The 16,956-nt window shown below is 39.3% G+C and overlaps 1 protein-coding gene and 1 long non-coding RNA gene across 2 annotated transcripts in view; one reads left to right on the forward strand and one right to left on the reverse strand.

Moving 5' to 3' along the window:
- The window catches only part of LOC137997630 (coatomer subunit beta'-like), a 35,996-nt gene extending 32,653 nt beyond the window's left edge, over positions 1-3,343 (reverse strand). Inside the window, exons 1-2 of the mRNA XM_068843725.1 lie at positions 3,251-3,343; positions 2,999-3,019 (exon numbers count right to left, since the gene is read on the reverse strand). Of these exons, the coding sequence (XP_068699826.1) occupies positions 2,999-3,019; positions 3,251-3,253 (24 nt within the window). The 5' untranslated portion in view covers positions 3,254-3,343. The remainder of the gene's footprint in view (positions 1-2,998; positions 3,020-3,250) is intronic.
- Positions 3,344-14,146: 10,803 nt separating this feature from the next.
- Positions 14,147-16,111, forward strand: LOC137997635 (uncharacterized). The gene is made up of 3 exons (XR_011122539.1): positions 14,147-14,196; positions 15,178-15,302; positions 15,559-16,111. It is a non-coding gene; the product is annotated as an uncharacterized lncRNA (long non-coding RNA).
- Positions 16,112-16,956: the final 845 nt, after the last annotated feature.

Consider the following 16,956-nt stretch of genomic DNA (forward strand, 5'->3'; position numbering starts at 1 on the left):
TGCATAAGCATTGTTTTTGTTTTCTCTTGGGACCGTTGTAAGTCCCAAGAGAAAAACAATGCTTATGCAACGTTTGGGGGGACAAACAAAAAGACTTAGTATTATGGTATTTTCCAAAGTGGCCTATTGCACGCAATTTACATCATTTAATATCTTGTAATCAAGCGACAAAAATTTGTGAAAAAACGTTGACAGCAACAACACGACAGCGATATGACACAAAGTTATTTGTGATAAACAATAATTATTATTCTTTGTGCTTGTAGTGAAGGTCATGAAATCTGACTGCCGCTTATGAGAATAAGATCAAAAAGATTGAATTCACAAACAGTTTCCATTGTGCTTTATCGACATTTTGTAGTTTCTGATTATTGCGATAGTTTTCATGACAATTATCGACTTCCAGCTGTATCAAACTAAATGTAGACGTTGATTTATTCATCAAAAAAGTTACGGCTTTAAACCTTTGGGTTTTATTTTCTGTGGGTCCAGTTTGCGGCCGAAAAGACAATATCTGAACACTCTGTTTCTTGTCAACTTTATTTAGGTCAAAACAAAGTGTTTCCGAACAGATTGGTCAACCTACGGAAATTTGCAATTTTTCGATTACCGAAATTCGTAGTGTAATCCGTTTTCTAATTTTGTGTTCGATTGGAAATTGGAAAGATCCAAATTTTAAGATAAATCAGTATATCTCAATCAAACACACACTTAATTTGTGTACTTTTGTGAAGGAAAAATATGCGCAGTTTGTGTGTATGAATAACAAAAGATGCCTTGCTTATCAGAATTACACTCAATTTGCGTGTAATTGAGGTGCATGTAAAGCTTTTGTAAATATTTACACTTGTGTTTTGTGTGTGTATTTCACGTGTATTTAAGAAAGGAACTTTATTTAAGTGTCTAGTTGTTCTAGCGCTGGAGCACTAATTGGGGACACTGTAAATTGAATTGTATTTTGCGTGTAAATCGCCATATTTCTCACATTTTACAAGCGTGTACATCTAAGTGCTGCTATTTCTGCAGCCTGTACTAAATGATCACTGTCAACGTGGAAGCAGAGCCGCTTTTAATTTCACCAACAAAAAGAGAACCAAGGCTCTATTACCAACCAGTACTGTTTAACTGTTACAGCTTACGTTGTCTCCATCAGACTTGGTACCTGTTTCCCCAGTCTGAACAAACCAGTGTGCCTTGGAAAAACCATTTTACGCCACTTCCTCTGGAGTTACATGTAGCGCTCACAAATATTTAAGCAAAGCACTTGGCCTAACCAATTTTCCCTGTTTAAGTAGCCCTTAGACTTAAAGCACAACATAGAGGAACCCAAAGGTGAACATTGTGGTCAGCAAAAAATTTAAGCAGCAGTTTCACTGAGATTTTGCACAGGAAATCATAACAGTTTAGCTGCCACATTTTATCATATTTAGCAAAAGAAAGAAAGAAAGCAGAGGTGATTAAAAAAAGAACAGGAAAACTTGTGTTCACAACTAGCCATTTTCCCTGGTCCCCAGCCCTTTATGAAACCCTTATACAAAAAAAATTATAATCACACTTCGGGCATACCTAAGAACTGGAAATTCTACACATTGTTTAATGCCAGTGTCTGAGCACCTGGCAATGGTACAAACAGTACCTTATGAACTACCCCAGCACAACAAAGAAGTGATCTTCATATTTTGATTACAAGAATGACATAATTATTTATCCACACACCTTAAGTAATAAACCCCTTCTTGTGGCAGAGGCTTAAAACCCTTGCAACAAGAAACAAGGATTTACAATCTTTTGACATGGCAACTTTGAAATTAAAAATCCTTTTAGGACTTAATCCTTTTAGGCTAAAAGGATTAAGAGGATGATTAAAAGGATTAAGATGATTAAGACTAAAAGGATTATTAATTTATCCTTAATCCTTTTAGGCTAAAAATCCTTTTAGGCTCAAAGCTAGGATTGAATATAAGATTATACTTCTGACTTATAAGTCACTGAAGGGACTCGCTCCACATTACTTAAGATCGCTACTGTCATCCTACGCACCTAAAAGAATGTTGAGATCGTCGGCAAAAAACCTTTTACAGACGCCTATTGCTAGAACCAAAGCATATGGTGAAAGATCATTCTCAGTTGCTGCGCCAAAATTGTGGAACAATCTCCCAGATACCATCAAAAACATTGATTCCTTAAAGATAGTTTTAAAAAAAACCTGAAAACATTCCTATTCAGGAAGCATTTAAGCTAAGAGTATTACTGACACTTTTAATGTATTTAAATTATTCTTTAATTGACAGTTATATTATATATTATATATTTTTTGTATAACTTGTAAAAAGCATTGAGACCTAGTAGTAATTATGCATTTTTAAGAAAATAATAAATTATTATTATTATTACTTAATCTTGCAAGTGAGGTTCACATCACTACACCAAAGGACTATCACTTAAAGTGTTAAGAAGCAAAAATAATTTTTACAGTGGTTTCAATAAGTACTGGCAGCCGACAAAAAGCTTCAGCTACCTCACTCAGAGAAGTTGGTTGCTTTCCCCCTAAATTACAGAAAAATTACAGACAGATGCTTTCAAACCTACTATTAAGACTCATTTTGAATGACAACATGAGGTCGTAATCATCTAAACTGGGCTTCTGATAGGATGCGGAAATATTTGGCCAAATTTTTGGCAGAATTTTACACCAGATTATGCAGAAATTTAAGCAAGTTATAAAACTAATAAATGAAGGGGGTAGTTTCTAAACCTGACTGGGTTTAAAGCTTACATGTACCTATAATTACTTAATACAAGTAATGATTGCACCGGTATTAAAAAATCGATGCCTTGCATAGGTTTACAAGAAGACAGCTTCCCCAAAAATGCTCCGGAAGTAAACGAATTGAAGTAACTTCACATAATTTATACAACAGCTACTTTTCAAGAGATAGCAGAGAAGTACACGTTCGCATAAGTACAAGTAAGTATGCAATACGAAAATTTTACCCACCTTCACATCTAACCTCAACGGCTGATAATTACATGAAAATAGAAGTAAAAAAAGAAAAGTTAGTTTTGAACCGTGAATACGAACCAGAAACACTGAAGGACATTGTTAAGCTTCGAACGATTGAGATAACCGGTTAAACTTCTTGCACAGAGCCGAGCCCCCAAAAGGAATTTAATTTCGTTGCAACAACATTGAAAGTACAAAGATAGTGTAAAACATAACATACGGACGGATAGACATACAAAAATTTACCATTTTTCCAACGAAAATAAGTTCAAATTGCAGAAACAGAATGAGACCTTCTGGTCAAAATGGCCGACGTGGCACAGAACACTAGCCTCGTTCACATGTCTTGGAGCAATACCGCTGGTCAACTTATGCGTAGCGTGCGCGCCGTCAATCCAACTGTGCAGAGAGTGACAGAGAGAGTGTGCAGTTAGCGTCATTCATCAGCTCTTTGTGACGTCATTTTTATAGATTGCTCTTTGACTTTGGACCGACAGTGGAGCTTACGTTAATACTTTGGAGCCTACTTTGGGTATTTCTTTTTTTGCTAAGAAAGTGGCAAGCCAAAAAGCTACTTAAATTAGAGGTAACTGACGAAGTAACTATACTGGATGTCTTTTTCTTTTTGTTCGATGTCGGGGCCTAAAAAAATGAACCCGTAAGACTAAGTTACCATATTTTGTTCTAGGTCTAGATTTAATTGTCCATAATAGAAAATAAACGCAATGTTCGATCTCATTTCCCAAACAACGTGACCCTGAGTAATGTTTTAACGTCACAGGCCGCATACCATTGAATGTTGCAAATACTTTGAACGGGCCTACTGTGAATGTTCCACATCCCTCCCCGCCCACAGGAATGCTTTAAGGCGTGACAAGTAAAAAATATTACAGACATCGGGCTTCGCTTTTTGTTTTTACGAAAAGAGGGAATTATGCTGTTTTCTTCAAAACACCGGTGGTCTGACTTGAGTGATGTCTATTTCGAAAAGCAAGAATGTTGAACATTTCCTCAGCGGAAGACAAAAATATTGAGCAGTGGTTACGTTCTAATTCTGGAAAAAATCCACCGGTCAAAGAAGACTTCTTTCTTGAATTGAAAACGATTTTCAAAGCAAAATATGTTTGCTGTGACTATGAAACAACAAGCATTTCTGTCTGTTTGCGTATTAAAGGAAGCCCGAAAACATCCAGGCTTGAAAGAGACTTGAACACACGACTGAGCGTTTTGCGAACAAAGTTTGCGTGAAAGGTGTCCATCTCAGATCTATAGGTTGCCTTCCATTGCTGTATGTCGTCTTCATGAAGGGTGGAAGTTTGGAAGTTACAATCAGTTGTTTTCTTACTGACTTTGAATAATTGCCCCCTCCTCCTCCCCCCCCCCCCCCCAGAACAATGCTGCTAACAGTGAACAACATACATTTCCTTGTCTATTCCAACATTGATTGGGGGAGGGGGGACATGGCACTTTAGTGGGATTTTGACAGTTATCCTTAGTTTCTGGCGTGTGAGAGGTTCTGAGGCCCATCTTGACATTAGCGCCCCAACTACTTTTGCCACTGACTGTGACATCCCGTCACTGTCCCAAGAAAGGCTTGACAAAGATATTCCAACGAAGTAAAGTAAAGCTTATTTATTGGTTGAATAACAAGCAAACCCGAGCAGACCACGTGCAACCGGAATCCGGCCAATCAAAGAGTGCCATGTGGCACACGCTGAGAGACCAAAGGACGACATGACTTTTGAACTTTCTCCTTTACAGCTTTTTCGTATCTGGAAGATATTTTTTGGTAAATTATGTGTACGGTTGGCTGTGTTCGTTCCTTGGCCAATTTGAGTTATTTTTAAGTTTCCGTCGGATGATCCATCGATTCTTAAACAAGATTGGATCCGGCGCTCAATCGTGATTGTTTCCTTTGTATCATCCGTATGCCATTCAGTTGACGGAATATCTTCGATCTTCCAAGCTGAGAAATGATGCAAGTAGCAACTCTCCTCAGGCATATCAAGAGAATATCAAGCCGCTGTCGCAAAGATTGTTTGACGTCTAAATTTTGAAGGTATGTAAGGAGAAAACGCTGTTTAAAAGACAATATGAGTGCATGGGAGATATGTCAAGTAAGCGGTGTGTTGGCGAGCTCTTGTACAAATCTCCTTCAGATCAGACGTGATAAAATGTGATTGACCTTAAGAATACAAATCAACCGGTTCCCTTTAATTATCTGGAATAAACAGTTGACTAAAGTTAGATAAATTTAAGCTTCAGCCGGAGAACCAGGCTTCGAATCTCGACCGAAATGGAAGAGACATTTCGAAATGAGGGGATGCCATCGCTTTCGCTTTGTATTGGTTTAGTGAAGAGACAAGAACAAGCAACTCAGCATAGGCCAAGTGCCTCATCTTTTGTGTAAAAAAGCTTTTAAACTCGCGGGTACTGAAGCGTAACACAGAGAAAGCTAAAGAGAAAAAATATTCAAACCACCTTTATCTTAACACAAACCTCGCAGGAAATTGTCACATTCAAATTCCTACGAGAAAAATCCCACCTTTCTTTGTCGAGGCGTAACCAAAACAATTGTTTTGTGGATTTTTCTTTTTCGTAAGGCAAGTTCATACTGGCCTTTTAGGCTAAGTGCGACAGAAACTCAAGTGAATTTGACATTAATCATATGTTGATGTCTTATCCGGCGCCTTATGATGTTGGTACTCTCCTCTGGAGATACCTCGTTCCTAAGATTACAAAGTAAGGTACTTCAACTAAAATAAACCCCGTTCACATTCAAAGTAGAATCGTCTTACGTCCCGAGTATGAACCCGTATATGCTTTCACCTATTAGAATAGAAAAAAATATGCGGTTTACAAAAGTAATTTCCTCTATCAACAAGTTTCGATGTAGTATTTTTTACAGTACAGAACCAAACTCCCAAATTCCAATGATTTAACGTTGGGTGAAGGACACAACTGTCTCGTTGATCGTTTCCTTCCGGTTGGAAATGTAAAAATCCAATCTGGATTATCTCTATTTTCTAGTCATTAATTTCGAGGTCGAATATGACAGGGGCGTAGCCAGGCTTTTTCAAAGGGGAAGGAAAGGTAACGTTTATACAAACGTTGGCCGTGTAGCACTTATATTTTAAACAGAGTTAACTGAATAGAGGGTAATGTGAAGTGCTAGATTTCTATCCCATATGAGCCATGTGATAACTGCCTGTTTGATCGCGCCTATTTTCTGGAAATGCGTTCGCCGTACTTTTACAGCAAAGTATCGCAACTCAGCAGTCTGTGTGATGAAGTTAGAAGGCTTGCAGTGTGATGCCCTTCCGAAATTGCTTCTCTCGCGTTGTCACAGTATCTCAGGATATCTGTCTGCTGAAAATGTCATCCATCGTTTCCTAAATGGAAATGGACCCATGCAATATGTAATCATGATGATATGTCAGTCGTAATATAGTGAAGGCAAGAACGTTTAAAGTTCAGCCTTATTTTTCTCACAAGCATGGAAAAGTTCGGTTTTAAGTGGATGCCCGTCCAAACTGAGTCTTGAAAAGTCAGTATCAAGGATCAGGAATCCAGGATCAGAGATAGATTCCCGCGAAACAGCTAGATAAGTAGGAAAAGTAATTTGTTGAGATAGAAGGAGCAAATTTCTTTCTACTTTAAGTGTCAAATCAGCAAAGCCGATGTTCATGGAATATATATTCCCTAGCGTAATTGTTGAGGAGAGAACTCTCGCCCCCTTGTGACATTAGGATATCTCCACTGACCTGCAACTTTGTGATCATACAGTGCTGAAATGTTTGGACTGTAGCGAAAATTTGGGGGAAAACACAATGGAAATTTTATATGATCTCGAAACGACCAAATTCGATAACCTTGGTTATCAAATTGGAACATGCATGCATGGCTATATCATTTCAAATTTAGTTTTAGTAAAATTCAATTGCCGTCTGCGTTGGTGAAAAATTTACGCAGATTAGTGAACTCTGTTACTACCCAGTGAAAGGCTCTAGTGCAAATAATTGTTTTGAAATTAAAATGCTCCTCTCACAGGAAATTCAAGGTTTAATTCGTTTCATTTCAGACTATATAATTTACGATCGGGAACAACCTGCCCAATTTCTTTTATACCAAGACCTAAACGGTTTGGCCCGGGAATTCTGCATGTGCAGTTAATTAGTAGTCCCACTGGAAGGCCTGATATCATGGGAAATATGATTGTTCCTTATTATTTGATTCTTAATATTTAATTGAGTGTTTCGCATAATCTATTTCATATACCTATTGCATCCGTTGTAGTATATGACCCGTCTTTGTAATTCAGTCTCTGACTGCAAGAAGGTGCCAAATAAACTATTATCATAAGTTTTTAATTTTTTTTTTTTTTGATGCTCCCTGATCCTTGATCCTTGATTCTTGATCCTTGATCCTTCCTTTCTCCATCCTTGATCCTTGATTCTGATATTTCAGCAAACCTAACGATACACGCCAGCCTTTCCCGTGTGGATTATGGAGAGAGTCTGATTCATGGTTTTCAGTAGGAATATGTCCTTACCCTGTCATCCTCACTATCCAGTATTTTGTACCCAGTTTAGTAGACAGTCCAGGTTGTGTTCTTCTTACTTTTATCATCCCGGTAGAGCATTTGATACGTTGTATTATATGAGTTCACTGACTCCTGATACAAGTCTTCGGCTGAAATTCTTCTCACTGGGATCTTACGGATTACACATAAGCGGACTGAGAAAGTTGGCAGTACTTCTTTTCCTGAAGTGCCGAATATTATTCATTGCAATTGCAAGAAAATCGAAGAGAGCGAGACTTAACCCTTTTAAGTATATTTCAATGGAACATTCTTCCAAATTCTTGTCAAGGTTCGCAGAAACCGCCTGTGGTCAGTAGGAGTTGTATCATTTACAATAAAATAATTGTATTGTTTATTTTTGTTTTGACTTCTATCGGAAGTAATAAATCTCTTCTCGTCATCACTTTGAACAAGATATAGTTGATTGTGTATTAACTATGACTGTGATCTGACAGCCGGAAGTAAGCATTCGCCGCAGAAGTTAAGTTTGCGTGTCTCAAACAGAGATGTAGAGCGAATTTTCTTCTGGCAATATTCTCTGGTTTAGGCAGGGCAGGACATGGCTCCTTCAGCTCTTCTATCAGGACCTGGGAAATAAGGAACGACCGAAACAAGACCACAACTTTTTTTTATCAACTCATCCAGTTCACCGTTTAAGACCACTGAAAGATCCTATTATACACAAGACACCGAACTTTTGCGAAGAGACTGACCGTAATTCTTGAATTCGTACGTGTCGGCTATCGAAATCATTTTGCTATCGGGAGCAGAACAAACACATTTTACACAACTATGAGGAACAACGAACTCACCTATGATGGTGATCAAATTCGCCTGCAGACGTAGGCGAGTTCACCAGTGGGCGTAGGCGAGTTGGCGTAGGGGAGGTTGCACGTAGGCGAGTTGACCGGATACCTTCAAATCTTGCCAAGTCTTCACTGCATTGTGTTTAAGCAAGAGGATCTTCATATCATTACATACTAGCTGCACTATTTCAGAAGCTTCGAAAACGCAAGGTAGGCAACTGTTCCGGCTGAGTTTTTCGCTTACCCATTGCTTAGTTTGTAGATTGTAAGAACTGAAGTCCTTATTTGAGACGAAATGCAGCATTTTCATGAATATCGTCATCTTAGCAATTTAGAAAACCCATGGGAAAATCGCGAAAGTCTAATCATTATATTTACATTTTGAAATTGTAAATCTCTGGAGCAAATTTGAAAACCACTGAAGCATTCTTCGCTTATTTCCTCGCACTCATTGTTCTGTTTTCCAAGTCGCACAATGGACATTAATTTAAAGGCTTTTGTTTTGGCTTCTTCTCAACATACCTGTATTACTAACGACGCGAATCGACTGAAATTTAGGTTATGTCGTGGTACCTCAGTCAATGGTTATGTGGAGGACGTGAGTAGCGGATCAGATAGATTTGAAATTTTCTCGCTTTAAAACCACACTGTTCACACCAATGGTATTCCTGGAATGTTGGTACACATCTTCCATGTCGAACGACTTCGATCGATTAATCACGAAATGATTTCAGCAACGTTAAGTTAGGCCCGATCTAAACGCCGCTCCGCTAATGTACCGAACCTAACTCAATAAAGTTCGACTAAAGAGCGACTTTGGAGCGACGGCTGATTCATACGCTGTACCTGGGTCGAACCAAACTGAAATCCATACAATGGCAAAGGGGCCTAGGTACAGGTAAAACTTCGGAGTGTACTGTGGTAAGATTATAAATTATCACAATTTATGCGTTAGGTTCAACACATGACAAGAGCGCCGTGTGAATCAGCCGCCGCTCCAACGTCGCATAGTGCGACAGACCCTGCCGAACGTAATGTTGCTGGCTGCTCCAAACCTAACCTGCCGAACCAAACTGATTTAAACGCCGCTCTTAACTCATCAGTTAGGTTCGGCGCGTGGATGGAGCGGCGTTTGGAACGGGCCTTACATTTTCAAATAACGTACTCGTAGCCGGCGAAACGTCGTTCTTTCTTAAGCTCCTTATTTATGTTGGAAAACACTTTCGGCGAGAGACAGGATATAGTTTACACAACGACTGTAAATCGGAAAATACAGTATCTATAGAGCCTCAAATCGTCATACATGTCTCTGAATATTGATATGTAGGGTCCGCACCCACTTGTTTCTTCTGTCGGCAATGATCCCACATTTACCACCATGATCCAATCTCTACATGCCGAACTTAAAAGCCGTGTTCACAATAGGGTTCGATTATGATGGAATTATAAGCGAATTCCACGGTAAATTTTACTCTAAAAACCGATATCGCATGAATCACAAAGCGATGAGTACGATATTGGTTTTTCGAGTGAAATTTTTCTTTGGAATTCACCAGTTTGGCAATGAATTTTTCTTGAACCGCATGAGTTTTAAAGAAAACAAGCACACCCTTAGCGAGCGAATGGAAAAGTAAAAAAGCCATTTCAGAGTCAACTGTCAATAGCCAGCGAATAGGAATCACGCTAAAATTTGAAGCCATTAAAAAAACACTTTGTCAGTTCAAGGTCAAAGAAGAGTTTTACTTATGTACTTTATTCCACTTTATCTCTGAAAACGAGATCATTCACATTTTGATGTACTTCATTGAAACACGCCAGGTTTCAAAGAATCGGCAAAATACGGCGACACAACCAAGAAAGGACGAACTTCAAGCAAGATCCGCTCCAACACTTAAATAACGTTTAGTTGCTGTAAACAAACTTCTGAAAAGACAAGCTAGTGAGATTTCCCCTAATTTTACGAGAACTCATTGCGATTACGTGTTTAAAACATAAGGGCAAAATTTTCTCAACCGATTAAAAAGCACTTGTTCGCTCGCAATTTTATAGAGCGAAAGAAACAAACAACTCAACTTTTTCTTTATGTCCAAAAGAGAACAGATAATTGTTATTTAATTCCAGTTGACAGTAAAAATTATATTTAAAAATACGCATCCGCTTTAAATAACGCACGTACGTATGTATGTATGTACGTACGGACTTATCACGTGATCCGCAAAAACGTCGTCACATGACATAAAAAAGTTGTCACGTGGTTCGTGTAAAGCGCGTTGGCGGTCATCGCATTCAACGAGAAACACTTTTTTTTGGATCACGTCACATGTTTTTTCGGATCACATGACAATTTGTTTAAGATCACTTGTTTAGAATCGAACCGCTTCGGATTCAAATTTCCAACGGCAATATAACCACTCTACTGGTTTTGATAGTAACGTGATGGCTATAAAACCAAGATTTCTTGCATCGATGGGTTACCATATTTTCTTAACAATGGTGCTCCGTGCGCGCGGAGCTCCGCTATGAAATTGGTCACATCAACTAATTATTACAGTCCCTGATTATAATTGGATTATAATTACTTCAAACAACCTTAAGGGGGTTATTTAAACTAGTTATAGCTACAGTGCGTAATTGAACAGAATGGTGAACACGTGGTGGTATGAGAAGACGGAAGTCACGAAACTCCTAATCGCTTTATGGACCGAAGATTTGGATTTGTCTCTTCTATTCTTGGAAGCTATCCTTGGTTCTCCTCTCGCCTCTAGCATAGTGATGGTAATCGTGGCAGCCAAGCGATACGGTGCCATTTTGTGACACACTGGAGGGTTACCCTACCTATTGTATTTGAATTTTTGCAGATGTCAACAGAACCCCAATAGGCCACTTCGGAAAATACCATAATACTCTTTGTTTGTCCCCCTAATATTTGCATAAGCATTGTCACCAGTTTCTCTTGGGACTTACAACGGTCCCAAGAGAAAACAAAAAAATTGCTTATGCAAAATTTGGGGGGACAAACAAAGAGTATTATGGTATTTTCCGAAGTGGCCTATAGGACTTTCTCGATACATTAAAATTCAGCTTGATACTGAGGCAGTGACGACAAAGACAAAGTAAAGTGGATGATATGGAAATATTTTCCCTTTCCTTCCAACATGTGTCTATTGTTTTTGTCCTCACTGCCTCACTATCAAGGTGAATATTTGATATTTCGAAAATAGCCTATTGAATTAAAATTATATGGAGTATGGAAGCCTGAATTATACTTCAGTTGATCATAATCAACGTCGAGTGCGAACCGGCTTTATTTACTTATGTGTTTATTCAATAATAATAATAATAATAATAATAATAATAATAATAATAATAATAATAATAATAATAATAATAATAATAATAATAGCAATGAACTTTTTGTCATGTTTTAAAAACGAGCAGCAGCCTTGTTGACAAAATCCTTCCCAAAATCAACACGATATATCACAAATTGGTCTTTTGCAAAATGCAAGGCTGAACAAGTCTAGATACGAACATTGTTAACATGACGGCAGAGTCGTTCTCTTCCAATTCTCGCTCCGTCCAAAACTCCTAGATATATCGCTCTCAGTGACTGTCGTTGAATGAAAAACCGAACTGAATAAACGGGAATTGAACGGTAATTCCGATGTTTTCGGATAAAGGTATTTCCTTGAGAGATAAACAAAAGTGGATTTTTTTTTCGTTGAAGGTCGACTTTGGAAAATACAACTCAATTTAATTTCCTCCACTTGCGTCTAAATCTATTTATTACTTAAGGTAGTTAAAAGTGTTTTCGCAACGTTTCAACTTGGGGCCGGGTCGCTCGAGGCTACAGAAAAATTGTTACGAACTTCCAACTTCCGAAAAATATGGTAAACCCAATTTTTTGTTTGGTATCCTGACAAAAAGATCGGCCTGCCCGCATTAGACACGGGTTCTTCTGAACTTTGATATAGTTTGACAAAAAGTTGTAAGGATCCCTCAAATGGACGTTAAGCTGACAATATTATTGGCATTGCAGGGATCCCACCTTCCAAGCCAAAATAAGATCAAGTCGCAGCTGTGAACGCAATGTTAGCAATTGCGTAAAGAAGCCTGAAAAATTCAGGACTTCAACGGAGTTTGAAACCGTGACCTTGCGATGCCGGTGCGACACTCTAAGCAACTGGGCTTTGAAGCCACTGATGTTGGGAGCTACTCATTTGTGGGTTCAAATGTTCCCGTGATTAATGAATTAACGAACAAAATGTTATATGAAATGAATCCTATATTGAACTGTGGATAGGAAATAAAGTGAAGCTGTGATCCTCGCAATTGCTTAGAGAAGCCTGAAAAATTCAAGAATTCAACGGGGTTTGAACCCGTGACCTCGCGATGCTGGCGTCGCCAAATATCATTCAAGTCATATATCATTTTGTTGAAAATAAGAGTGCTGCCCGCCCAATTATTATTATATATCTCATCCAACACAACTATAATTCTCGTTGGGGTATGGTACTTGGTTGAGGCAGGACCGCACCCAAATAGCTAGGGTCAGCAACAATCAAAGGACTATTCAATTCATCCTTGAGTTCCGATTTCCTTTCCTTCTATAAGATGACCTTCCTGAGAATATGAGCTATTTCAAGTAAACTCGCTTTCTGGATCATCTCGAACGATACATCTCTTTCCAGTCTGCCAGAAATACCCGATACATCTTTGTAACTGTTCCCAGAGTTTTTCCAATCACAATTGGTACCACCTTTGTTTTCACTTGCCATATCCTCTTCAGTTCCCAGGTTAACTCTCCGTACTTGTCCGTTTTTCCTCTTCCTTATTCCAAGATGTAGAGTCTGCAGGGATCGCAACATCTATTATTATGCACTCTTTATCCAGTTTCTTCACCAGGACAATGCCACGCCTCCTTGCTTGGATCGTCATCATGTTTAAGTCCCAGAGCAGTTTCACCTCATTATTTTCGCTCGCTGCATCTGCCCTGTAATTGTACCATTTCTATGCATTTTGTAGTGCGTACTTCTTTGCCAGGCTCCAGTGAACTGCTGTGCCTACACTGTCATTGCTGCCTTTGTATTCTGACTATGCTATCGTGCTGCATTCGCACACCAAGTGTGTTACCGTCTCATCGTTACTCTGGCACATCCTATGTAGTGGTGAAACCGGGCTGTTTCTCATTTTTCGCGTTCCCGTAGTTGGCGCGAAGTGCTTGGTACTCCTTAGCGACTACTAAGAAACTTTCCGTTTCTCCCTGCAGGCTGCCCCAACTGTGCAGTCTTGTCTGTCTCACATGTTGACCATGCGTGACCTTCCCTTATCATACATCCTACTTTTTCGTTTCCTTTTGTTGTTATTTTTAAGCCAATTAATAAGCTATAATAAATGGTTTCTCTGCCTCCATTGTCGTTGAGAAAAACGACAGTGGAGGCAAAGAAGAGAGACCCGGGGAACGAGGTTGGTTAACCATGTGAGTGTCGGACAAATTTTCATACTTGTTAAATTGAAATGCATTTTGTTTTTTATCGTAGAAAAGAACCAAAAGAGCGACCAAGACATCTCAAGTACCAACCTTTGAGATAATACACCTTATTCCAAAATGGCCGCCATTTTAGTATTCTTTTATTTCCATGCAAATTGGTTCTTATGGCCTCGCTTTCAAACGTAAAATTCAAAAGAATATTTAAATTTGAACGAGGCCATAACGGCCAATTTGCATGGAAATTGAAGAATACTGAAATGGTGGCCATTTTGGAGTAAGGTGTATGGCCTTACTTGTCAGAATCTGACCAACCGTAAGTAACTGCTACGATATATGTTGGAGAAATGTTTCATTAACCAGTCAGTCTAGGATTTTATTGACTTTGGAGGAATGGTTTTGGTCCTATGGAACCTTAAGGTTAACTGAGTTGAGGTGGAACTGATGGCAAATATCGTTATGCAGGAATATCTGATGTGGGGAAGGGAAAGCTGGGTAGGTTGCTTCTTGAAAGCCTTTCGATGGAAGGTGTGGTCAGTAGATCAAACTAAGGTTGATCATTTCATTTATTTGACTTTTTTTGGTGACGGGCTTTTCTAGAGGCTAGTTTTATCTTGCAAATATCTAAAATCAGTTTACTTCCTGCGGAAAAATTTGGCTACCAGAAATAGAAAATAAGTGAGATGCAACCTTGAAGATCAGGATATGATTTTTTTTCTTTTGTCGTGATAACGGTGGGCAGGGAAGAGGAGGGGGAAGGTTGGAAATTCAATAATTGAACGGCTAAGGCTCCAATGCTACGGGGGGTGGGATACTATTGGAGCGCTTGAGTGAAAGGGCCTATTGTGTTCTCTCGATGTCCTCAAGTGAAATCAATTTCTTGTTCCTCTGTATTATTGGACTTGCCAGGTGAAACCTTATTTCCGATATTTCGTTACATAGTATATTCTGGTGCTTTGATTCAAGAAGAACACATTCGCCCTCTTAATGGTCGGGAAATGTGAAGAGTATAGTTGAATACCACCTTCTCTCTGTCAACACTTATTTGCTTATGCAGGTAGTATGTTCCACACCCAGGGTCGGCTCCTGCTCTTAACGTTTGTCTCCCGCAAGTTTCTTTTTTTCCCAATGCTCTGTTTTTCTACTTAGTTTTCTTGACGCATTCTGTTCAACGCCTACCTTAGCTTCTTTAAGCACTTGCTCAGTGACTGAGCCTAAAATCAGTGATCGCCTTGTACGTCATTAAGTATACAATAAACAAGATCAGCCTATTCCTGATGTCAGTCTGAATCAACAGAAAATACTGGTTGCCTTTTTCTGTCCGTGCGTGGTAGACGTCAAACGTGACGAGTGGCTGGACACCACCTTGTCGCTGTGAACATTTGAGTGCCAACAGCACACCAAGATCATGTTCCACATAGGGTAGGCTCCGACTCTAAGCGTTTTATCATCTGCCTCTTTGCTTCTTTCTAGCCTTTTTTCTCTCATGCATTTAATATTCTTTTGTTTTTTTTATTCCTTACCCTGTGTAACACTTGTCGATATTTTGGAGTTATTTTGGGGAAACGTTGTGCCTGCACTGCACTGGAGTAACGCCTACTATTGCGGGAAAAAAAGTAAAATAAAACTGCATTCGACTTCAGCCCATATATAACTTGCACTGAAATTCTCTTGCCAGGAGAGGGGGTCTAGATCCTGCCTGCTTCCCAACTCCTTTAACGGAACCTCCCTTGCGGTTTCGCAGTGGAAATTAAGGATGGCACTTATGGCTGGGTGTCGATCCAGCCGTCTCAACTAAAACAAGCCATTATCCGGACCGGTTTCGACTTTAATGTCTTCTTCAGTGGAGTTTTACAGTTTCAGCTTGTCCGGTCGCTTACGCGCCATTGGACTTAATGCATTAACTCGTTAGCGACAGTCATATAAACTGTGCAATTAAACAATTATATCTATTACGTCAGTGTGACGTCGATAATTTGACAAACAAGCAGTTTTAGTTTCAAACGAAATGATGTTTCATTAAAATAAATGTCTCCATTCTGTCCCTTGTTTGACCCTGTGATCGCATTTTCTTGCTGCTTGTGCCTCCTCGTCATCTGTTTGCCACTTGAGAATTATATAGCTGAAACTGTTTCTTCTCTGATGTTAATAGCGGTGGTGGTGAAATCTTACGCGTGCATCGGTCTTCTCTCTTTTGTGTCGAGAACGCGCCCATGTTAATGCAAAAGTCTAAGTGATTTGGTGTTCCCTTTTCCTTAAGTCTTACAGCTCCATCTAGACAAGGCGATTATATAACTTGCGCTGAAATTCTCTTTAGATCCTGCCTGCTTTCCAACTCCTTTAACGGAACCTCCCCTTATATATATATATATATATATATATATATATATATATATATATATATATATATATATATATATATAAGGGGAGGATATATAAGGGGAGGTTCAGGATATATAAGGGGAGGTTCCGTTAAAGGAGTTGGACTTGGACTTGGACTTGGACTTGTCCGCCTGTGAATCACATGTTGATCCAGCGTTATCACATAGAAAAACTGGCCCATTAGGGAGTCCCACGTAAATGCCACACATTAAATGATAAATCAGCCATGTTGCCAGCATGGTTGTCCTGATAGTGTAGTGGTCATCACACCCGACTAGTGATCAGGGGGACGTGGGTTCAAATCCCGCTCAGGGCAATTACAGTTTTCCCCAGAAGTTGTCCAGTGTTGAGTTTCCCATAACTTTCTCTCAATTTCTCCTCAACTTGGACTGTGAATCCATTTGCGATCCTCCTGGGGGTGATACGCTGTTGGCTCAAGGGATCTACTTAACTCCATCCCAGACATCAGCACTGCACTGATGAGGCCCAGAAGGCCGAAACAGTACTGTCTGCAGTATATATATATATAATATATATAATCCCGGGATACTCACGTTAGGCCAATTCACTATCTCGATAGCTGCGTTGCCAGCGTGGTTGTCCTGATGGTGTAGTGGTCATCACACCCTACCGGTGTTCAGGGGGACGTGGGTTCAAATCCCGCTCAGGGCAATTCTTCATGTTTTTCATTCGA

The sequence above is a fragment of the Montipora foliosa genome, chromosome 3 (genome assembly GCF_036669935.1).
Source record: "Montipora foliosa isolate CH-2021 chromosome 3, ASM3666993v2, whole genome shotgun sequence".
In the NCBI taxonomy this organism is placed as follows: Eukaryota; Metazoa; Cnidaria; class Anthozoa; order Scleractinia; family Acroporidae; genus Montipora; species Montipora foliosa.